The 25113-nt window shown below is 49.4% G+C and overlaps 1 protein-coding gene across 23 annotated transcripts in view; it reads right to left on the reverse strand.

Moving 5' to 3' along the window:
• Window positions 1-331: 331 nt before the first annotated feature.
• The window catches only part of LOC111858807 (discs large homolog 1-like protein), a 116781-nt gene continuing 91999 nt past the window's right edge, over window positions 332-25113 (reverse strand). For 8 of the 23 annotated variants that reach the window (XM_023840903.2, XM_023840912.2, XM_023840909.2 and 5 more), the window contains 11 exons: window positions 16278-16392; window positions 12817-12993; window positions 10842-10908; window positions 8678-8777; window positions 5756-5797; window positions 4627-4677; window positions 4381-4482; window positions 3957-4129; window positions 3443-3552; window positions 3242-3333; window positions 332-2387 (listed from right to left, as the gene is read on the reverse strand). In XM_023840903.2, coding sequence (XP_023696671.1) covers window positions 2281-2387; window positions 3242-3333; window positions 3443-3552; window positions 3957-4129; window positions 4381-4482; window positions 4627-4677; window positions 5756-5797; window positions 8678-8777; window positions 10842-10908; window positions 12817-12993; window positions 16278-16392 — 1136 coding nt within the window. In that variant the 3' untranslated portion in view covers window positions 332-2280. Of the gene's footprint in view, window positions 2388-3241; window positions 3334-3442; window positions 3553-3956; window positions 4130-4380; window positions 4483-4626; window positions 4678-5755; window positions 5798-8354; window positions 8389-8677; window positions 8778-10841; window positions 10909-12816; window positions 12994-16277; window positions 16393-17318; window positions 17562-25113 lie in introns of those variants that run through there. The other 15 variants (XM_023840907.2, XM_023840915.2, XM_023840911.2 and 12 more) reach the window with 6 other exon arrangements.

Below are 25113 nucleotides of genomic sequence, written 5' to 3' on the forward strand. Positions count from 1 at the left end.
CGGTGGAACCGCACATGCGCAGAAATGCTCAGTAGCACGTTTCGATAGGTATCATTGCTCTATGGAACACCGAATGAAAGTCCGCAGGTGTCACAGTGGGTCCTGCCAATCACAAACGCAGATATTGCCGATGAGCTGGGAAGCTGTTAGTATGCTTGTCAGAAGATAAAGAGATACGTACTGTCAAACCCAACTCATGAAAGATCCAGAAGAGGGACTTGACGTAAGATAAAATGTAATGATGATGCACAACTATCCGCTGAAGTTCGGCACTGAATCGCTCGTGATATTAAATTCGGTTTCATATAGTAGGTAAACAATATTCACAATATTCATGTTGACTTCATATTTATTAAACACAGATAAAAAAAAAGGAAACAGATTAACATCAAACCCACTATTCAACCTTCATTTATGGCTATATCATGGAAAATTAATTCGTGTAACCTACATTAATATTGTGATGTATACTCCGTATCTAAGCAGTGAAAACATTTTCTTCCGAAAAACGGTGTCGGTTGTTTGTCGGGCTGAATTGGCATTAAAAAGAAACCCCTCCCTGCCAGCTCGAAGGGCGGGGTCTTCCGAAGGAATATGAACGTAGCACACAGCTGCATGAGAAAGTTGTTTTTTATTATTATTATTATTATTAGCTGTTCTCCTCTTTTGACAAATGGAATGAATCGTATTGGTATTTTATTTACATATTCGAGTCCCAAAGTTATAAAGCGATGATGATGTGGTAACGAAGCAGTCTCATAGAAAACGATCATCTCCAAAAACATAATGTTCAGGGGACCAGGGCAGAGCGCCCCCTGCTGGAAGAATTAAAGACTTCCATTACAAAGCGTGTCTCCAAACTTGTTCCAGTTGCGCACGGTCTCCATATGACAGTAACCTGGCATAGTCCTGCGCGGGACTACTTTTTAACTAGGAACACTTTGCAAGGCTAGGGGGTGCCACCAAGCAGGATCTGCCCCCTCCCTTACTCTAGGTAAGTCCTAGAGTTAAAAACCATGCATGTGACACGAAGAGGCGCACAGATAATTCACATAAAATGGCAGAGATATGAACTAGCTGCCAAGGTTAATCCATTTGTGACGGTCTTGTACCAAATACATTTGCTCTGCCACCACGTTACATTATGTTCTGTTGGGATTATTATTTTACAGTCTCAAAGTTAAAGCATAAGAAGGAAAATAAACAGAAGTAGGTGGTGGTAAAGGAAAGAAAAATATATTCATTTTTTATAGATCCATATATATATGTTTAACAATGTAAAGAAAATATTCCCCATAGCTGTAGTTTTTAAAGTTCAATATAGACTTTTATTATAACAAAATAGGCAGTTTACGGAGGGTTAAATATCTGTTAAAATCTCAGCATACAATAAATTCTTTAGGTTTTTGCATTTTGTTTCCAACTAACCAATGGTCACCATTTCTAAAAATTGCCATTCCTAGATTATGAGTTTTAAAGTATTTTTAAAGAATGTTCCAGAGCACCTAAATGTAATGAAAGCTATCAAAGGTCATAGTGATAAAAGCAGGTTTTAATAAGACACTAGGTTGAAGCTTTAGAAAACCAGCTAGGAAACGCTCTAACATGTAACACACACTGGGTTCTTTAGCATCCGTGCAGTTCGACACAAACAGTGACTCGATGTGGAGGAGAGCGGGGGGGGGGGGGGGGGGGGCAGTGTGCAATGGTACGGTAAAAGAAAACAAGGCTATGACGGATGGATTGCAGTAAAGGACTACGAAAAATACAGATCGGTAGAAATTAGGAGAGAGAGGGCGGGCAGACGAGAAGATAGCTGCATGCTGCTGGAGCGGCAACGTGCAACGTTCTGCTCTGTGTGACTTAAAGTCTGAGACATCTTTCCACTGTCATAAAATTAATCTCAGAGACAGTTGTATATAATGCATCCAAGTAAAATTTTTTTTCCTCCCCAAAAGTCGCCTCCCTTAAACATTAAGGAAATGTACCGTAAAAAAAACCCACATATTGTAGCTGGACAGGCACTGCCCTTAACCCTTAGCAGGAAGCTGTGGTGACCCATAGGAGAACTCAGTCCTGAGGGGACAGCCAGAGTTTAAGGAAGGGGGGGGTGCGTGCTGGGGCCTAGCAAAGGTCGTGACCCCACTGACAAACGCACGGCAAAGGGGCCTGTGGATTTGGAAGCTTGGAGTAAAAGGGGGGGGGGGGCATTAAAACACTGCAGGCCATTAAAAAAATAAATAAAATGGACAGAAAGAGACAGTAGAACTTGAAGCCTCTTCACAATTTCTCTTTGGCTGGCACCCATATGTAGGGCCCAGAGTGCTCCTCCATGACCTGCTTAACTTGCTCGTAAATCTCCTCCAAGGTGTCCCCTTGGATGATGGCTGCAACGGAAGGGGGGGGGGATGCGTTCATTTCATGGGACGATGGACAGAAAACGAGGTGCGAGAAGGAGGACATGATGAAGCTGCTACAGTGACTAAAGGCGCTTTTCCACTGGCGTAGAGGAACCGAGCCGGAACCGAGCCGGATCCGAGCCGTACCGTGAAGAGAAACTAATTACGGCGCGGTTCCAGATCGCTTCGGGTTTCCACGGCAGAAGGGTCGGCTCAGTAAACACGTTGCCGTGTTTTTTGAACGACAGTGACGTAAAACTGAAGAAAACGCTTATTTACTGTTCATCGTGAAATACTATGTCCAATTATAATATATATACATATATATACATATACATATATATACATATACATATACATACACATACACACACTTTTTTACTGTGTGCTAATTTCTGCTAGCAAGTCTGTGAGAATTGTGTCATGCAAATGTCAAACGCTAGCGGAATTAGCATTCATTTCTGTAAATTTGCATTGCGAATCCATTCCGGGCAGCTTGTTCTATAGTACTTTTTTTAAGTAGGAGGTTGGAAATATTCCAGTTCAGAGTTTTCGGGAATGCACTGCGATGTGTGATACTACTAATAATTAGTAATTTATAGAATATACACTTTTCCCTTCAGATAATCCATGCACAGAACACCGGTATGTCCGTGCTTTTCGACCAATCAGATGGTGGTGACGCAGTGCTATGTGAGCGCATTTACGGCTCATATACTTTGTAATGGAAAAGCGCCAGTCGGGTCGGGTACCGCCTTGGTTCTTGGTGGTAGTGGAAAAGCGCTTCGGTTCTCTCAGATGAACGTTGACTTTGGAGCAGACTTCAGAGGCAGCCCACTTACCGGTAAAATATTCCATGAACTCCTGCTCCAGCTTCATGGCCCTGTCGAATGTCTTCTTGCCCTGCTCTTCCGTCAGCCTCTTGTTCATCTCCCTGCGGAGACACCAAAGTCGGAGGTCTGGTTCAAAGGAGTAGTCTGCAGTCCAGCCACACCCCGCACGATGCTCAGAAAACTGCATTTCCCAGCAGCTCTGTCACTCACATGATGTTCTCCACCGATTTCGGTTTGATGAACACGGCGATGGGATACAGCTGGGCATTCTGGAGCCTCTTGATGGCGTTTCCCGACACATCCAGGATGCAGTGCTTGCCCTGCAGAGGTGGCGAGACAAAAACAACTTGATTAAAACTGCAAATGCTCTGAGACACATCGCATAAATATTCACATAAATATTGCTGTCAGCGGTCTACAGACATACTCAAGCTGTGTGCTGTACTTGGCAGGCAGAGTCTTCTTTACCAACCTTATTCACGACACAATCGGGCATGGCGGCTACATTTACATTCATTATAATTTAGCAGACGTTTCTGTCCAAATCGACGTACAAATGAGGCAAATGCCACATTATAAACATACGACTGTCAGAGCGTTGGCTAGGTCTTAAGTGCATTTAGGCTGAGCTTCCAATGAAGGCTCAGCTAGAGCGTAAGCAGTGTAGCGTCAGGCTTTTATAGACTCTGGAGCCCCAGGAGTGCTCTGGTACGTAGGTTCTCACCTTCTCCGCCACCTCACGCACAGACTGGACACTGGTCCCATACAAGTGGTTATTGTACTGGCCCGCCTCGATGAACTTGTGATCCTGGATGTCTTTCTCCATCTGCTCTCTCAAGGCGACAAAGTGATAGTCTCTGCCGTCTACCTCGTATTCTCGCTTTGGTCTGGTCGTGTCTGAAAGAGCCAAGGTTTCCAACCCACTGCAGTTAGATTCAGGTCAAGTGACTAATGATGTTTATTCTGTATGAGCCCAAATCCATTATCCTGATAGAGGGGGTCTGAGCAGTAATGTCTTCTTAAAGGCTAGGCCAATTGGTAACGTTACAGGTGAGTTATGATGCTTTCCTGTGATTGGTGGAAGGCATCTCGAGTGACATCACGAACGACCCCCTTCGGTCTCTAGGAGGCGGCTTCCTCATACTCACGAGGAACGCAGGAGCCGAATTTGTCGGGGAACTCCGAGATCAGGTCATCGTTTATCCTGTCCTTCATGGGTCCCAGAATGATCACGGGCCGGGTGTAGTTCACTGAAGTCAAGAGACACACAAACTCTTACGCTCTCTGCAGTGGTTCAGCTGCATTAAGCAAGGGCAACGTTGAGTTTGACCATCACGTCTATGGCCTTTTTCCACCAGAAGGGCGGCAGTCTCACACGCCTCACCCCTGCTTACCTTCCTGCTGGGTGACTGGCTCGTATGACAGTATGTACTCCTCTTGGCCACCTGGCGCGGTGAAAAGGACAGAGCAAATTCAGGAAGAATGTGGCGAAAGTGTAGCCTTTTCTCATACCATGCAATGGCTGGTGGTTGTTGTTTTTTTAACTTTACTGTTAAAGTGTATGAATCTGTCCTCTGGTCAGATCACTAAGGCGTCGTCTTAAACACGTGCTACCATACTCAGGCGTGTACAGGCCCTGACAGGTGCACTAACCTACATTCCACACATCCTGCTGGATTAAAGACTTGAGTCTGCATAAATATATGTAAGCATCATGCAACACTGTTGCTAGGTGACCGAAATTTCGTTATTTCTTGTGTGCAGTGGATTAGCTCAAAATGTGGATGAGCGAAATGAGATCGGAATGAGTCCCTCGATGGTAAAGTGCAGAAATTCCAACATTCCCATGCATGGAGATGAGCAGGAGAAGGTCCAGAGACCCGCATAGATTGAATCGTCACATGCAAAGTGTCTAGTTCCCCAGTCGTGATGAAATATCAGGTTTTACATGCAGAAACCAGCACATGCAAAAAAAAAATAAAAAATATCTCCACAGTCTTCAAATGGCGTTTTCCCCATAACTAGACACAGTGTGTTTGATTATATATGCGATAATAATAGTGTAATGCTGGAGTTGATTAAATAGCTGCTTCTTTGTCCTCCAACAGTTTTACAGTGTGTTTATAGTTCACTGTTGTTGAATGACATTCACCCTCAATCTCAGCGGAGAGACACTCCGCTCAGTGCATGCTGAGAGTGACAGAGACAGTCACCGTTAAACTCCCCAAAGTGCAGGCCAGGGGAGGGGGCTGGGTGCGAGGTGGGGGACAGTGACACTCAGAGGAGGAGCGTAAAGCGGGGTGAGTGGTGAGTGAGCACTGACAGTGTGGGGCGTGCGGGGCGTGCGAGGCGTGCGGGGCAGGGTTAATGGCGGAGCTGGCAGTTTGGGGCGTGCGGGGCGTGCGAGGCACGGTTAATGGCGGAGCTGGCAGTTTGGGGCGTGCGGGGCGTGCGAGGCATGGTTAATGGCGGAGCTGGCAGTTTGGGGCGGCGTGGGAAGGTAAAAACGGAGCACAGACTTACGGTAGCTACTCTCGCTATCGCTGGCATTAGAAGTGACATGCTCTGAAATTGCAACAGAGGGAAGGTGAGAACCACACAGACACCAACACGTCGCTACACAGACGGCGACAACCGCAGACTGACAGCTTTGCAGACGCGCGGCACGCGAGGAACGCCGGGGTCTGCTGGACACTGAAGTCATGTGATCAGTTAGGACACGACAGAGAGAGGAAAAAAAAGTGAGTTTCCTTGGTTTAAATACAGAAGCTGGAATATTCTAAGGATGGCACAGACTAAATACATAGAAAGACTGGTCTTTACCTGTGATTCGTCCGAATACTGTTATGCACATATTTGAGTTGCAATTACAATGGACAGTCAGACATTGACTGGAAAATTTCAGCTGCTCTCTCAAAGGCACCGGGCCAATGGTGCGTGTTTAGTATCATTTTTTATTTTATTTTCTGTTTTATAACATTGTGTGTCTGTCTTTCTGAACGTGTGTAAAGATAATTATGAAGCACTGGAAAAAAAAAAAAACTTCAAGAATTAGTAGAAGTCACATTCACAGGAAAAACACACTTAATTCACCTTGCCCAGATATATGAGGAAATGAGTTGAAACATGATTGTCGAAACCAGTGACTCCCAACCTGGCCCATGGGGGCCCATGACAGTCCACATGTTTTTGAAACTGTGAGGGACCGTTTCAGGCCCCCGAGGGCCAGGTTGAGAAAGACTGATCCAAACCCTAACAAGGGTAGCATAGTATGAGGTACAGTAACCCTACTCTATACCCAGTGCCAAGTCAATGATATTTTAGGCTAGTTATTCTGGAAAATGCCACAGTACTGTAATTGCTCTTTTTTTTGCCAGACTAGCCTGTAATACATATATGACTGCAGTAATATGAATGCAAGGCTGCATTGTAATCTCAGCGCCTGTCCACAGCCTAAAGTCGGCCCAGACTCTCAATGACCTGCAGGGTAGAACCCTAATTCTCCTTCTCCAGTTCCACCCTGGACTCACTCGCTGGCACATCCTGGGCATTAGCACAGTGTATATGCCGTCTCTGAGCATGCTTTCCTCCAGAGGCCTTCGGGATCACATTCACATCTGTGAACCTTTGCTTAAAGCCCCCCCCCCCCCCCCCCCCGCCCCCCCCCCGTGTGAGGCTGGTGCTCCGTGGTGAGTGTTTGTGGCAGATGGCGGAATGGACCAGATGTGGGGTAGAGTCATGTGGAGCCCAGGAGCTGAATCCCTGAACATGCACGGCTGCGCAGTGATGCACGGCTGCGCAGTAACACACGTCTGCAGCTGCCACAAGGGATTCACCCAGGCGCAACCGCACGTGTTTGGAAATAAACCGTATTAAGATGTACCGTATTTGCCGACGTATAAGACGACTGGGTGTATAAGACGACCCCCCAACAATTCCACTCAAAATATAGAGTTTGTTATATACTCGCTGTATAAGACTACCCCCTCTTCCGCACACCCCTGTGTGCTATTATTGTTACCGGTATTATACCGGTATTACATGAGTGCCATTAGTATTAGTATTAGTGCCATTACAGTACCTGTCATTGTCACCATTGTATGGCCGCAGCGCGACCGCAGCGCCTCCGGCCGCCCCTGCATCTCCTTATGACCGGCACTAGAGCGCATGTGCGCATGTGCGAGCTCTGCGTAGACAAGGGGCGGGCCGGAGCGCCGCTGCTTCCCACCGAGCAGAACGGGCCGGTCACGCCGAAAAGGCTGGCACCCCTGTCTCGCTGCTGATGCTCGCCGCGGCCACGCTGATGATCTGCCGCGGCCACGCCGGATACCACGCGATACTGGATGGTATGTAGAATGAGGTGGGCGGGCATCGGGAGGCCACTATGGGCAGCTATGTCTATCCCAACTGAAGTGCACCCGGCGTATAAGACGACCCCCCCCACCTGGAGGCATGTTTTTCAGGGGGAAAAAGTCGTCTTATACGCCGGCAAATACGGTAAACTGACTGTTTGCTTGTGGGTTTCAGGCCCGTGAATTGCCTGCACGGGTCTGCTGATGTGTACAGCCTGGATGAGGGTCTATGTCACAGATCAGCACCGACACGAGCGAGAAACAGCTCAGTGGTCGGTATCCAGAAGACGAGGTTCAGAGTGTGTGTTAACAAGCCAATGAGGAGGGAACCCGCATGTCTCACAGAATACATGATTAACAAGTGATTTGCGCCCAAAACAGCAGACCAGGCAGCCGATCAGTTCAAGCAAAAATGAAGTCAAGAAACCCCACCCAGATAAGCGAGTAAGAACTGCTAGCAAGCCTAGCATTTCCTCCCAGATGGACCATGTCAGAGCTGCCATATGTCTAGCGCCCCCTGCAGACTGGAGGCTGCGCTCCTCCTCATGTAGCGTAAGCTGACCTGAGACCCAGGAAGACGCAATGGCGAGAGTGACGGTGATTCTCAGATGCTGAGTGGAAGATGGATGCGTTAGGAACTGATGGGTGGAGCATGAAATTAAAAAAAAAAAGGTCTGATCAAACCCAAAATTATTTTCTGACAAACGTAAGGGGTGGAGAGTGAGGAGGCGGAGGAGGTGCCGGAGGAGGTCTGGCGAGAGCTGACTTACTCAGGCCCTTCGATCCCAGGTCGTCTGGGATCTCCTGTGGAGCAGTCAGCAAGCAAACGAGAGAGACAACCACAAAGAGAACATTCGTTACTGGGACACGACACGGGGTGGGGGGGGGGCCCTACCGGCAGACAGAGCCGCTCAGCCGCAACACGCCAAAAGCACTGGTACTGCGGCAAGGGGGCAGAATGCTGGAATGGGGGGGCCGAATTTCCCAAGAGTGGGGACACTGAGGAGGTGTCCATCGCAGGGGTCCTTGGGTGCTGTTGGGCCGTCTGCGGCTGTGCCCGTCGGTACCGCGTCGGCCCCTACATGCTACTTACGGTCAACATCGCTCGTTTCCTGCTCGCCTGGGTCCTTGTTCTTGTAGAAAGTGAACTTTCGGGAAAAGAGATTCTTTTTACGCTTGTCATTGAATGACTGCTGAGGGAGAGAAGGGAAGGCAAAAGAACACAGGAGAAGAGGGTGTCCAATGCTGGCATGAACAAGAAGCCCGGTGACTTCCGGGGGGGCCGACTCTGTCTCCACCTTCAGCAGGGCGACCTCAATGGGTCAGGTTTTACCTTTAATTTAATTACTTAGAGCAACGTTTCCCAACCCGGCCCTCAGAAACCCCCACAAACCGTCCACATTTTTGCTCCCTCCCAGCTCCTCACACATCTATACGAGGTATTCAGTGTGGAAGCTGGGGGGGGGGGGGAGCAAAAATGTGGACGGTCCGGGGGGTCCCTGAGGACTGGGTTGGGAAACACTGATCTCGAGAAACGCATTTTCCTGAAAGAAGTCACACATCCCTGCCATCTTCATACTTTTCAGAGGAAACAGTGATTATTTATGGCCACATTTATATACTAGGACCATTTTAATGTGTCCTGCTGCGGCCTTAAGCTCAGCATCCAGTGCTGCTGCAGGCTCTCAGATATAACCCCGCATGAAGGACCGGTGACAGAGTCAGCTCCGTGCGTGAAATGAACACGGGTTCGATGGAGGATGTCAACAGAGTGCATAACACCTAAAGACAGAATCGACAAAAATGGTGTGGGCTCCACGACCAAGCAGAGCATGTTCATAGGACAAAAGGGGGGGAGGGCGTGGGCAGGGGGGTGGGTGGATAGCAAGAGATGTGGAAGATTCTAGAGGGTGAGGCCAGTCGCCAAAGTCAGGCAGGGATTGGTCAATAGTGTTACGAGGCCCGCCTTTACAAAGCCACATGCAACAGCGACACAGAGGCTAAACAAAGGTCAATCTGCCAAAGCACGTAAATAGAAAGTCACAGTTCACAACAGGAGATGCTCTATAATAAGAGCGCACTTCTACTTCCAAGTTTATATCGGGGCTAAGTGTGACAGGAAGTGTTTTCACATCAGAATGCAATGTGACAGACTGCTCTACATCTGCGCACATTAAGCTGTATTAAAAACCAACTCAGCTCAGACCCTCATCTATATTCATGTAGAGGGAGGAAGCAGCAGGCTTTGCCTTCCCAATCGTACAGCACAGAAATACACCAGCCTGCGAGGGAACCAGAGTACAGGCCGGAGTGGCTGCGGCAGCAAGCCGTCGCATGCCCGCTGCGGCGTCCCAAACATGGTCGCAATAAAAGTGGATGCAGGGGAATTTGGGGATTTCTAGTTTGACTGCAGTTTACTCATTATTTTACTCATTAATCCTGTTATGTATGATTTACTACAGTGAGCTCTTTGGGAAACTCACTGCATTGCCTACATCTACCACTGTTTGCTGTACTGTTGTGCATTTTATAAAAACTTTGACTCGATTTGGATTTTGAAGGTAAAGGGGCGTCATCCCGCCATTGACAGGCCAAGGGCTGAGGGAGACGTCCCAGGATGCCGCATGTCACGGCGGAAAGCGGGGTACAGACAGCGAAAGGAGAGGTGGAAGGGGAGGACATGCGCTCCCGACGGGCACAGGAACCCGGACACGAGGAGGAGGGGAGGGAAGGGTTGGCGTGTGGCAGAGGTATCAATGGCAAGCGTACGTGAGCTCTGGTTCCCGCCGGGCGCGACATGCAGGTGTTTAGCGGGTTGTGTTAGGCCGTGCGGTGCGTTGGCGCCGCTTGAGGCCGCGCCTCCGTGCGGTTAATTCTGATCAGGTGATGGCGCCCCCAACAGGACCGGCGTGGGACAAACCGAGCGGTGTCAACGCGCATGCTGTTAACTCTGACAGTGTTGAGCCAGCGTGACTGATTAGTGCATCTCAACACAACTCCCGGGCGAAGAGCACGAGCTACTTAGCGTGGGACATCGACCATACCCACAATCCCCCACAACATTTCAGCACATTTCTTTACCAAAAGAGCATCACGGTATGACGCGCTTCCTAAGTAATCTCATTCATCCAAAAACTTAATCAGTACATCCTAACACCGTTTTTAATTAGATTTGGTAACCCCTCCCGTTCCTTGTTATGCTAATATCTGCCATCCTCTCTGTCAGCAGCACAGGGAGATGGTTTGCAGATACTCACCGCCTTGTCTCGCGATTTGGAGTTGAACTTGACCGTCTTTAACCGAGCTCTCTCCTTCTTCTCCACCCTACAGCCCAAAAGATGGGGGGGAACAAAGAGCAGTTGAGGTCAGTGTCGTGATGGTTACTGCATATCCTAAATGCCCATAATGTGAGTAATCCTTGGATATTAAACCAAGCCGGCTGAAAAATCCAGCTTCTATGATCCATCACCTCATCTAAAATCACCCAACGCAACTGCTGAGCGAGAAGGAAAATCACGGCTCTGTGAAAAACGACAGCATCTGAAAAAAACCTACAGATGCACAATGAGAACGTCCACACACATTCGGAACATCACACAGTAACAACCTTTTATTACCGAACTGCTCATATTTAAAAGCCAGTTCAGTTCTAGACTTCAAACATCTGTACGAACATCTAGTCCAAAGAGAAAAGCACAGCGGTTAGTGTGACTGAAAAAAGAGAGAAGCACTGACTGGCAGGGGGGACCTGGGATGACCTCCGACGACATGAAAGAGCGTGCAGCTGTTTCTGCTCGCATCAAAGCTCACACCAGCTTGGGACAGGCACACATTACACTACAATGGTACTGCGGTCTCCACGGTAACCGCCTCACATCAACCAAGGCTATTACCTGAATTTCAAAGGCTATCGGCCTCATGCTGAGATTCATTTAAGTACGGATCTCTGCTAAATACCTAATTATGCAACTGCAAAAAAACCCGTAGTACTAAACTGATAATTTAGCAAAATTAACCCAATGTATTGGGTTAATTCAACAGTATTCGGTAATACTTCATGTACAAAACAGCATGTGATTTAAAGGGCTTTGTCATTCATGTTCTAATTCTGCTGCAGTGTCATGACACACGGCTGGGTGAAGGAAGTGGGGTCACATGACAGGGCATCATCGACCCGGACGAAAATGGAAGGGAAATCTGACACCGGGGAGCACAAAAGGGGCTTGAATTCCGAGGAAGAGCGCAAGTAACTCAACACGAGGAGCCACGTTAAATATTTAAAGCCCACTGGGTGGAACCTTGGTCTAGGTACAGAGCCGCAGTGGCTCATGGGTAATCTGACGCTTGCGCTGCAAACGATAAATAGGTATCTTCCCGTCGCATTCTGAAGCGCATTCCCTGCAAGATTTCACTCATACCTCAGAAGTCGCTGACATAGTGAACAACATTTTCCTTACTTAACAGGAATAAATTAGACCCTGGTCAAGTATTTTTAGTTAAACCATTTTTAAAAATGACTTTAAATATTAATAACAGCTTCAATACACAAAACCTTATTCTGTTCTCCTGAGTCCACTGGAATATTTCTTGCTTAATGGAGTTAAAGTCTCATTTAAAAGCAGGTTTGTCCGCCATCATGGCTGTGGGGGCTTTGCTGTTTACCCCAAGACTGCAACAGATAGCAGGCTGGAACTTCAGCCACCATTTAATGTCTTGGGTTTCTCCTCCGTTTCTCCTCGGTCAGTCAACTGGACTTCAGGTCAGCTTCAATGTGTCCACAGTGATCGTGTCCGAGTTCAGGGGCTGCATCCTTCGACGGACGCGGTCTACGAAGGACGCGGTCTACGAAGGAGTGGCCTTTACAGGCTGCGTTCCTCGAAGGTCGAACAGAAAGCGTGGTCAAATGGGACGGTCTGGCCTACGCATTATTTCCTATTTGCGTCACCAGCTGAGGCCCTTGAGTCATGAAGCCACACTTCTATTGCCTGGCCGGGACATGCCCACTTCACCTCTGTGCAATGAATCCTGGGATCTGTAGGCACTGGACAGATCCTTCACGAGGACACATTTCTACACTGCATTTGAAGGGGCCTTCGAATGCTCTTGTCGCACCGCCGTGACGATTTCTGTCTACAAAAGCAGCCTTAGCAAGGCGCAGCACAGCCCCTGAATGCAGGGGTGGGGTGTGGCGGGGGGGGGGTCAGTGCACGGCTGGGTGTGGGCGGGGCTGACCTTCGCTTGCTGGGAATGACGCCTATCTCCTCCACCTCCCCGTCGGGGGTGACCTGCCGCGCCTGCCACCACTCGTCGTCGGAGGCGTTCACCACGTGCAGGATGTCCCCGAACTTGAAGTCCAGGCCTTGGCTGGGGAGCCCGGAGTCTTTCGTCTTGTCATAGTCAAACAACGCTCTGTAAACGGGGAGAGAACAAACAAGGGGGGAAACACCCAGCGGTTATGAGGCACAGCCATGCACACAGTGCATTTCTCAGGCGGAAATGAAAGTGCACCACGCATGTATCAGGACGGTACTATTCTGCAGAAAACGCGTCATTTTTAACATTAAAACCGAGATGCCTGAAGCCTGAAATAATTACAGATGATAAAATATACTTTAAAATGCAAAAACAAAACAAGAGCACGAGCTATCCCCAGAAGACAAGGGTCACACATTCAGACATCTGTACCCCAAGCAGCAGAAAATTAAAGAGGAAAAAAAAAAAACATCACCAAGTCATGACTGTTGTGGAACACTGGTTTTAAAAACATTATTGGGTTAAATCAGCCGCCAGGACATAAGAGGGTCTATGGCATGCAGAACCACAAGCCTGTTCAGCTAAAACTGCAGGAAGTCAGGCTGAAGGGAACGCGGAACATGCAGGCAAGGTGTGCAACACTCAGACCTCCGGCTAACATCCTTTAATGTAATCCACATGACTAAAGTGTAAACGTAGACTTGTGGGGACACATGAACCGGCATCAACGGTATGTAAAGCAACGATGCCGCAATGTGGAACGTTCGGCCAATACCAAAAACCGATAAATTCCACCTAACATTACCGATATTGATTACCGGCTGATCTCTAAGCTTCACACACCTGTAGTAAAACCGACGTCGGTGATGTTCCTTCTTAAGATCTCGTGAATCTGTGTAGCAGCCACATCGTATAACTCAGCCAGTGAGACATCAGCGGAGTAGCATCGACCTGGGAGACTGTAGCGAGGTCCTAAGCGCCGAATCAGCCGACGAAATCCCTCGTCCTCCACTACGGAAAATGCCCGACTGTCCGATGTAATTGTTTTCCTTATTTCAGTCATGTCTAACTCTGGTGCTGCTAACTTTGAATATTGAACCATATCTAGACACTGGACAGCAATAGCGAGCAAATCTGACCCATCGGCAGATACCCAGGTCAGCTGATATTTTGTGAATCTCTACTATATACCCCTTTAAACTTTAATCACTTACAGCAGCGTTAGGAAGCCAGTTCCATTATAATAAGCTGTAGCAGAGGACAAGCTTGAAAATACCTTGTGAAATCAGCAAAAAACAGCACAGACGTTATCCCTGCCCACCCAAGGACAGTCACTGGACACTGGTTTCCTGGATATAACATACGGGTTCACATCTCACGGCAGAGCAGTTTAAGTTCTATTAAACGAATCATATCTACTCTTTATCCTTCAGTTCAGATGCAGCATGGGGCTGCATGAAGCCAGGGGCCTCCGTTTCCCAGGAGACACATGACCCCCCCCTCCCCGAGAGGTTTCGGCCCCTGCTGGCCTTACGACCGTAATTCTTGATCACTCGCACCAATGTGGAATCGGAGGGGGGCAGAGTGAAAATGACCCTAAAAACTAGTGCATCAAGCACAACCCCCCAAACCCAAATTTCGGACAGACTCAGGTCTGGACTGCTGACCCGTACAGAACGGAGCTGTTGAAGGCGAACAGATTAAGACTCACGCTCAGAGGAAAAGCTTTAATTTGGATTTGATCAGCAGAGGTGAACAGAAGCACAGAGAAGTAAACACCACGCAAGGAAGGGGTGGGGAAATATATACGTATTTTCTCGTCATTTCAGATATAGCTGACATTTAGAAACCAAATAATTATTTAGGGTGGGGAGGAGGCGTATTTATGTCAGCGAGCCGTCTTCGGAGAAGCATCTGACCATTTGACATTAAGAACAGGCTGTGCGGATTAGAACTTTAAGGAGATTTCAAATTTTTCCATTCCCGTAAGACGACAGAAATTCGTATATGTTTCGCGGCGATTTCTCCAGCATCGAGGGGTGTGAAGCCAGGACGGCTCGGGAGAGAGGCTCCCGCTTTCATTCCAGTTTGCGGTATTACAGAGGATGATATTCTGAAATGCCGTAACGCTCCTGGCTCTAAATGAAACTATACTGGATCCACTCTGAGGTCACCAGCCTCCAAAAAAAGTAATACATATCAGAACACTTCAGCAAGCTGACCAGGCTGCATCACCTCAGCCGTGAGCGATAGTGAAAAACAGCGGACAGCTACACGTGTATGAATTATTCATTTTGTACGTAGCGGATCACAGGCAGGGTTCCTGCGGAGACGACTCATTTTCTGGCAGACAAAAGGCCTGATGTGACAAGTTGACAAAGGAGATCACACGTCATGTCAAATCTTCTCTGCAATATGTGAAGCTTTGTAAACAGGCAACTGCAGATAACAGAAAAAAATTCTTAAAGGGTATTAAAAAAAAAAAACACAAGCACTTGTAATGAGGCGACGGGCCAAGCTTCTCCTCGTGGCTGAAGGTCTTTCGGAAAGAGCCGGAAATAGGTTGGAGAGAGACGGAGCGACGGAGAACGAGCGCTGTGTTTCTGAACGACGTCTCTGCACAAGTGCATGAATGAAGAGCATTTGAAATGAAAGTGTCCTTGAGACCAGTGGAAAAAAAGCGGATGTCCAGAGCGAAACAGGAGGGAAAGGAGGCAGGGCAGAGTGGGTACTACTGAGGCGTGGCCATAAGTGACGGGGGGGGGGGGGAAACCACGCGGTAAGGGGTTTACTGAATCACTGACCGAAGAAGGGCGACTCATCAACATTTGTATGGCTTCTCTCACCATTTATAGCAACAGACACCTATGCAGTCAATCCCGTCCAGATCCCTGAGCTGAATGAGCGACAGCTCTGGCCCAGTTCCATACTGTGAAGCACACCTATCATATAAAGGTGTCAGGTGAACAAACTGCATAATGGACAAGCAGTGACATCACAGTGATGCGGGCGCCTTTGACGGTCTGGGTCAGCCGCGTTTCGGACACGTCTTACCTCATGAACCACGTGCCGCCTTAATGACAGAAAGTACCAGAACAGGGAAGATGGAGATGGAAGCCTAACAAACCAGGGCTTGTGTCTGAGTGGTGCCACAGAGCCCGCAGCTGGACCGGCAGACGCCTGACTGGCTACTGCTAATTTGTTATGCTCTAGATCAGTGTTTCCCAATCCGGTCCTCGGGGACCCACAGTCGGTCCATGTTTTTGCTCCCTCCGAGCTTCCTACCAGACAGTCAACATTATTGCTCCCACCCAGCTCCTGCTAGGAGGGAGCAAAAACATGGACTGTCTGTGGGTCCCCAAGGACCGGATAAGGATACACTGCTTTAGATACATTTTTCAGTTTTCGAAATTGGCAGGGATCGGGGTAAGTTCTCTCACCTGACATATAAGGACCTCTTCTGGTTGGTCCGCAGCGAGCCGGACCCGGAGCTGATGCTGCTGTTCATCATCTGCTCCCGAAGGTCATGGATTTTGGCCTCGAACCGGCTGTATTCTGCAAATAATGGGGGGGGGGATGTGGGGGGGGAGCACAAATAAATATGAGGCACGGAAGAGAACCGAAAGGGTTAAAACACCCCCAACACGCGCACCCCCCAACCCCCACGGTCCTGGAGGGGATCAGGAGACCCAGCTGCTTCACCCCCCCCCCGCACCCTGTGCTCAGTGCACATGGACTGGACCAAAACAGCAGGACGAAGCCAAATTCACAAAGCTCACCAGCAGCTTCCGCTGGTCCGAGACGCCCACGTCTGATGGAGAAAACGACCGACAACACACACGAGGAGGGGGGGGGGGGCAATTCTATTACATTGATGATACTGATGATCCTGATGCGAGGGGAGAGTCCCTTCATAGATCCGGACAAACATACAGGAAACCCGCACATGAGGATGTGGGATCACGCTCATCCGGCATCTCCCAGCTCTCCACTCGGGCGTGACGACAACTCTGTAGGTCACGGAAGCACAGAACCGTTCACGGCTCACCAAATCCAGGAAACGTCCCTGGCCAAGTCCGGTGGACCGGACATGAGACCAAATCGGCATCAAAAAAGGAGGGAAACGACAGAAAATGCCGAAAAAGGACTTTAAGGTCACTTTGATACACTCAACGCTGAGTGTTCGATAGCCAGTGTTTCTCCGATCAGCCTAACGTGTGGTGACGCCCCCCATGTGACAGAATAAGCAGAGAACAGTGCGCTAATGAACCGAGCCGCTGGATCGCTCCCCGTTAAACTCCAGCACTCGCGGCATTCCTCCGGCCGCCAGAGTGCCACTATTCACCGGACCACCGCAAAGTAAGCGGAGAAGCAGCCTGCAAACCGACGCTGTCATTAAGAACACAAACCCGCTGGATCCCCCCCCCCCCTCCCCAGTTCTGCCTCCCCCCCCGTCCCTCTGAACGGCGCTCCGTACTCACAGGGCTCCTGTTAGGACGCACTGGCTGCACTCTGTCGGACCGCTCTGTCGCACTCCGTGTGTGCGCGTGTTTGCCGTGCGCGTGTAAGCGCCCTGCACCTCAGCCGTGTGACGTGTCCCGATGCTGCCTGGCGCCCTGCTTGTCCCCGAGAACCTCCAGAAGAGCCGTGTGACAGACAGACGCTGAGGGGACCTCACCGTGGAGAGCCCGCCCTCTGCAACCTCCCCCCCCCCAGCAGCAACCTCTATTCAAGGCAACACGCTCCAGGACAGCACACTTATACTCCGTCCAACAGTACCAAAAAAAAAAAAAACACACATACACACGTGCTCTTTATCTATCTCTCTCTCTCTCCCTCACTCCCCCCCTCTCCCACACACACACACAGACACAGACACACGCAAATGGCAGGGAAAAAGGACAAGCAGTGCTCCACTATAGCCCCGGTGTTGTGTTACACCCGATATCCATTTCACATCGGTTCCTCCTGTCCTTCGTCTGACGCTCTTCGTCGCTCACTTAATTACCCGACCGAGAAGCTTAACTACCACCGCCGACCTGCACCCCCTGGGTAAACTCGCACGTCTTCTGCAGATTTTAACTTAGGGAGGGGGCCAGGAGCTGCTTTCATTAGCATTTAGAGCTTGGTGTTCTCCAGCGGGTCATGAGAGAGCAAGGTTGGGCTCCGGGGAAGGCAGGAGGAGAGCAACCGGTGAGACCCAGGCATCCCCCCCCACCCCCAACCAGCCCATCAGCCATCATGCGCTCTGTCTCCGTCTCCAGGGTACAGCTAGCTCACGCTCGGTAATATAGGGAGAGCAGAATTATTAATCGGCATCGTCCTTTTTAACTCGGGTAAACAACATTCTCAGGAGGAGCAGAGACCTTCTAAACACAGGGGGTGGGATGCGGGGGTGGGGGTCCCAAAAAGCATAGAACCTTTCCGGCATATTCTGTTACACAGAAGCGGGGTTTCATGGATGTTAAAAAAGAAAAGGAAAAAACACATGCATATTAAGCAGTGGAAACCCCGCTTCATGCAGTACTCTAATGGGACCGACGGAGGCGGGAAAAGGTCACGGAGCGTCGTGGGGGCAATGTGCCAGTCACCAGCCGCTGACGGACACCGGCGCTCAGCCCGTCCGCCAGCCCGAAGCGTCTGACAGCGCCTATTCCCTGCTACGGTTCGGGGACACACAGGAAGAGCACAGGCACCGAATCCCCGAAAATCCACCAGGAGCCGATTGCGGCGTGGATGAGGGCGGGTCCGGCCGCCCGCGACCCGATCCCTGACCGCCGCAAAGACAGGGGAGGCCATGGAAGGCCTCCAGCAGCAGGCGCCGATTGCGGTGTGGGTGAGGGCGGGTCCGGCCGCCCGCGACCCGATCCCTGACCGCCGCAAAGACAGGGGAGGCCATGGAAGGCCTGCAGCAGCAGGCGCCACAGTAAGCGATCAGGACGAGGGACGTTCACCGGATGCCGGCTCTGGCGTCATTTCTCCTGTCGGTTTAATTAAAGTGGCAGTGATTAAATAATAATTCAGTCAACAGGGCTGCAGGCTTCACGCTGGGTCCCATAAGGGCACCAGGAAGCCACAGTGCTGCAGCCACAGGGCCTGGGGCACAGTGTGTGCGCACACGTGCGATCGCACGTATGCGTGTGTTCAGCACGCTCCGTTTGCTATCTGGGTATCTCCCCTAGGGAGGACGACAAAGCGGTGTTCTTGCACATTTCGGGACGTGGGGTGAAGAGACACCCAGTGAGGCGAGAGCAGCCCTGGTGCCCTGAAGGGGGGGGGAAGGGGGAAAGAAACACCCCGATCACGCGTGCTAGTCCCTCGGTAAGGGGGGGCTTTCTGCACAGCACTCAGCCTGCCAGGGCCCATGAAAGTCCCTTAAATACTGCCTACGTTAAAAAATACAACGGGAACCTCAACACTAGAAAAACCCACTCCAGCTGCAGCATAGCTCTCCCAGGGTGTGAACTGCAGCCTCAGCTTAAATATGTACTCATGGCTCACTGGGGGTGGGGGGGCAGGTTCCACTGGTCAAACAGTTACAAGCTACAAAGCAGCCACAACATTTCATTATTCGGCTAATGTCGGCAGCACGTGTCAAATGGCAGCTAAACATCACTATGTTTTCACAGGCGCGAGGGTGGGGAGTCAGGGTGGCGGGGGGCGGGCGCGAGGGTGGGGAGTCAGGGTGGCGGGGGGCGGGCGCGAGGGTGGGGAGTCAGGGCGGCGGGCGCGAGGGTGGGGAGTCAGGGTGGCGGGGGGCGGGCGCGAGGATGGGGAGTCAGGGTGGCGGGGTGCGGGCGCGAGGGTGGGGAGTCAGGGCAGCGGGCACGAGGATAGGGAGTCAGGGCGGCGGGGGGCGGGCGCGAGGATGGGGAGTCAGGGTGGCGGGGGGTGGGCGCGAGGGTGGGGAGTCAGGGTGGCGGGGGGTGGGCGCGAGGGTGGGGAGTCAGAGCGTAGTGTCAGGGGAGCTGAGCCACAAATAAGGCCTGTCTGCTGCACAGAGGTGGGCTGCACTCCTCACTCTGGAACAATGGGTACTACACCGCAAAGGATGAGACAGAGCCATTGTCTCCCATGGTCAGCGGCAGGAGCAAGCAGGGGCCGGGTTCTGAGGAGCACGTCCACTCTCAAATGTCAGCATCGAGCGCTGGAAATGTCGGAGACGCCCCACTCCGCATATGCGGTGATGCTCTTACGGATTTCCTCCCCTGGGGCGCGGGGGCATGGCTGTCCACAGCGCCACCGGAAGGTCTGTAATCTGCGCTCAGCACCTCCCCGGAGTCCAAACTTCAAAGCTGACAGGATCCGCGTGACTCGGGCTCCGTTCCGGGCCTGGTGTCATTGCACCTTGATTCATCCCAGTCACATGACGCCTCCATATTTAGAAAGAAAGGCCCATCTGTCTCATCTGCGCCCAGTTCGTACGCGATGCCTCTCACGAGGTTGCCGACGGGGTGACGGCATGCCGCGGCGTTAGTGTTAGCCGCAGGAAGTTAGCATGCACCCGCTCACATATCCCACTGGGCGCAGGGCGAGACTCCCCCGCAGTGCTAATGCTAATGGCCAGTCCCCAGGCTGTCATGGCGATGGCTTCTTGGGGGGGGGGGGGGGGGGGGGACGCGAAACGCAGAGCCTGCCACCTCTCGGTTTTAGCGTTGACAGCTCGCACTTTTCTGATCAAAGTGGCGGCGTGTGCCCTCCCCCCCCAAAACAGGAAGCTCGCGGTGCTTATGCAGGTGACGGATTCACACGCCTTGCTTTCCCATTTGCCTGCCCCCCCCCCCCATTCTCCTTAAACCCTTAAGCCCGATTTAATCACACTGTCGCATCCCTTCAGCACCGGGAGCCTGCACCAGGCCCGGATACTGGTTTAAATTCAGAGCCGTGTAAATAACCGCATGAAGACTCATTTCTCCCCCATGCATAATGGAGCGGGGGGGTCAAGCACGAGTTGCCCAGGCCATATCTGCTGCCATTGACCGGGGGGGCAAGGGGGGTTTACATCTGTCGCCATTGGGCTTACACTAAGCGTGAGTCACAGAAACCGAGGTACCGAAACTGACCAGTGCCAGTGACCAGCACCAGTGACCAGTGCCAGTGACCAGCACCAGTGACCAGTGCCAGTGACCAGCGCCAGTGACCAGCGCCAGGGCCTGCATTTGGGCTACTGCTGCAGAAAAACCAGTTAAGACACAAGGACACACGGTCTGGGTTTCGGACCCACATTTGAGTGTTTTTAAAGCAACCTCGTAAATTAACGGGGGCAAAAAGCAAAAATGCCCCAAGAAATCTCAGAATGCCCCTAAAAGCTGTGATTTAGGGGCAAAAATGTTTGTTACCAGTAAAACCCAGACCCTAATCCTACATTAACCCATCATTTTATTTCTATTAATTTAATTTCCATCTTTAACACTGAAAAAGCACTGTTGTTCACACTACAGAGGTACATAACTTTATGTAACATGCAGCTGTAACTACATACTACTACGTAATGCTGTTACCTGCCAGAAGCCAATTTTATTTTTTAATTAAGACATATATCCAAAAATAAATAAGCTGAACTCTGGAAGGGGCGTGGCTACACATCGCCCGTTTACCCATGGTTCCCCACACACCCATCGACAACGTTTACAGTTGCCTAGAGCAGAATACTGAATTTTCACAGTATATCAAAACATTTCCAAAACAAGATGTAGGATAACAATACCGTTTATATTGGTACTTTTATGTGCTAAAGCCAACAGTATTCCTTCCTGGAGGTAAACGACGTGAGAGCTTCTGTTGTCATGTTGCACAGACTCCCAGAGTTCACAGCTGAATATCAAACCGTTCAGTAATAATCACACGGGGTAGCTGATGGAGACAAAGGATAACCAGTACTTGTTTCATTTAGTTTTATAACATTGCTGAACAGTTCATAGGTTAATTATATCAAAATCTGCAACATTTGTTTTACTCTGGCGAAGTAAACAGTTTGCATTTACAGCTCTAAAAACACTGTTTAACACAGTTTAAAAAAAGGCATTAATACTGTCTGGTCAGTACTATATGTATTTTAATTTAGGCTTATTTCACATCAAAAACTAACGTCATATAATAATAATTGCATGCATTTTTAAAAAGTGTTTCCAAAATTTCGGAAATGCCCTCATTTTTTAAACAGTGGGGGCAAAAGTTGCCCCCCAAAAATTTGTAAAATTTCATATACTGATCTAAATGGACGTACAATTAGGGCGGCATGATACCACATCGTGATACAATCGCAATTATATGGCACATGCAGAATAATCACCAGGGCTTTAGATGACGGGCGTAAATGTGTGTTTGGATGCTGGCTTTTCAGTACTATAAGGATGCTTACTTACGCCTTCAATAGGTAAGCAGATTAGTAATGCACGTAAATATTACTGAGAGTTGTACTGTAACGCCCAGAAGTTACCGATCCGTATAAATTTGGCGTATTCTTACACTTATTACATTCGGTTATCAGAGCGCCACATGCTACTGTTTTGGTATCATGGAAGCAATAAGCACTAGAGTGGCGGTGAATTAGGGGACGGATCAAGAGGCATGATATCTTTTGAAAGATGGGATATGGTGGATAAACAAGGCAAAAAGATATCGATGGTGTGACGGTACTTTTTGCAGTTCAAAGTCAGACATGTTCATTAAACATAAGGATACGCCGAATTCATACAGATTACTAACTTTTGGGCATCAGAATGCGCTTCTCATTGATGTTTTATGTGCGCTACTAATTTGCTTAACAAATTGTGGGGGTAAGTAAATGTCCATATAGGACCGAAAACCTGGTGCCTGGACGAATGTTTACGGGCATCATCTGAAGCGCTGGTGATTACTGCGCATGCGGCATATAATCGAGACCTTGGGCATCCCTAACTTGCATTATAATTCATGCAACTTAACTGCCTTGTTTAACAGTATGACAGAATGGCTCCTCAATGTCAAACCACTGCCTTCAGGTAGACAGGAGCTGCTAACTGCAGTGTCACCTGCTGCCCAGAGATACTTTAACGTGTCCCTTTCCGAATGTGCCATCGAAGCTAACGGCTAGCAGCGATTTCCCCGGTGAAGCTTAGCTGGCAAAACTAGCGAGCACGACGGAGCGTCCGCGGAGAGCACAAGGTCAGCCCAGCAGTCACAGATGGCAGCCCTGCTCCCATAGTGCTGTGCATCTGTGTTCCCATCACAGGCCCAGGCCTGCCCTGACATCACTTCCTCAAGTGAAGGAGGGCCATTTATGGTAAGCGGCACTCATTACACAACAGTCAGGGAGGGTGGGGATGGAGTTGGGGCTGAGCAGGGAGCACAATATCAACATATCTTATTGTTAATTATTCCTAATTATCAAAAAAAAAAAACTCAACTCGCCAGCCACCAGCCTGAAATGAGTCGAGCGATGTCATGTTGTCACGCAACATTACGATGCAGGTTGCAAAGCTTTTCCAGCCTTTTACATGGTTTAAATGGCGATGCACTGAAACATCAATAATAAGGTAATAACATAATAAACGGTGCCCCCCCGAGCACAGAAACAGATTTCTAGGTCATACTTACCAACTTAAAATAAAGTGAATTTATTTTCTGTTTCGTATATAAAGATGAAGTTAGGTAGGAAATAATAACAGCTACGTGTTAAAATCAACACGTAGCTGAAATGCCAGTTGTTTTTCTGAAAAGCAACAGCGACACCTATAGGTACGTGAAAGGATTGCATTGAATGTTGCATACATTAACAGACGCTCCACGACTTCCAATGGGGTAACGTTCTGATGAACCCATCATCAGCTGAAAATATCGTAAATGCAACACACTTGGGCATTTAGTAGGCATAATGGGCCATAATGGGGTTAAAATAGAAAAAAAATGTCGTCAGACACTTTATGTGATGTTTACGCTCACAATCGCTACTGTAAGCATCATTGGGTGTATGCTGCTGTCATCTGGCATTGATAGAAAGTATCGTACCGCATACTGCTAGCCAGGGAACAGACCGAAATTCAAAGTATGCTCCATTCATACAAACTGGCAACTCTCGCTGAGCTGAGACTGCGCAGGACACGTCGTACGTCTTTATGATCAAGTGTTTGGGCGGCGGCCGTGAACCGCTGCCAATGTCAGAAAAGACAGTGGCTAAATACTTTGATTAGAACCACACAGGGCGTGCGTCTGATTAGGCTACAGATTAGGGTTACGAAAGACCGTTACGAAAGAGCGAGATGGCTAAGCGGTGCTGGTTTGGCACGCTGCACATAAGTAACTTATTTTCATCGCTTGCTATTTCGGTCAAACGCTCGAGCAGCTCGTAAGCGGGAAAGGTTGGCTGACGGAGCTACAACTGAAAACACGGGGCAGGGTGTCCGCATGGGATTGTGTCTATATTTACAGGGTCACATTAAATCATGCAGACGGGGTGACTGTTCCCGTGCGTCATCAGAGTCACGAGGAAAACCCTCCTCCTCACTGATCAGGGGTGGAACAGCAGAGCAAATCAGCCCTATTTCCATTAAAAACAGAACTATGCCTCTCGATTACTTATCCACTAAATCAGCCGCGAGACATTAGGAGCCTTTCACCCTTACAGGTGTGGCTGGCAGCTGGAACACAACCAGCACAACAGGAAGCCAAAGAAGCCACTTCTGTCTTCGAGAAAATGTTTACATGTGTTTCTCAAGACTCTAATATTCCACTTCGGTAGTGCTTTTACAGCAACCGCGCTAATTACGAACGTACGTTTCAGCAATCGGTTGTGACTTGAGCTCCACGAAGAATCTACAGGGGTGACATGAAAGCTTACGTGCATCTGCAAACCCCATGCAACCTGAAGGAGCAATAGGACCTGCCAAAATCCAAGGAAACTGGTGGGCAAATCCGCTAGAGGCTTATAAAAAGACGCGTGGCCGAAATTCGGACCAAAGGTACTTCTACTAAAATCGGTGATCTCTGCAATCGGCATATTTTAGGTTCACTTAAGTTCTGAGTAGTAATGGTGAAATGAAGCTTCATGAATTATTTCCTGCATTTTCTGACCCTACTAGATATTGCTCACCATTTATGAAAGGACTTAAATGCCCAAAAGCAAACCAAGAGCACCATCTAGTGGGGTCAAAAAATACAGCAAATGGTTCATTCGCACATTACTAGCTCTGAGTTTAATCAAGCCAATACCGAGGTCTACTGTTCACATAGTTGCTATGACAGCAGAGTTGACAGACATATCATACACACGGACTCCTTCTGCACATGCTTCAGGAT

The sequence above is a fragment of the Paramormyrops kingsleyae genome, chromosome 21 (genome assembly GCF_048594095.1).
Source record: "Paramormyrops kingsleyae isolate MSU_618 chromosome 21, PKINGS_0.4, whole genome shotgun sequence".
Lineage (NCBI taxonomy): Eukaryota > Metazoa > Chordata > Actinopteri > Osteoglossiformes > Mormyridae > Paramormyrops > Paramormyrops kingsleyae.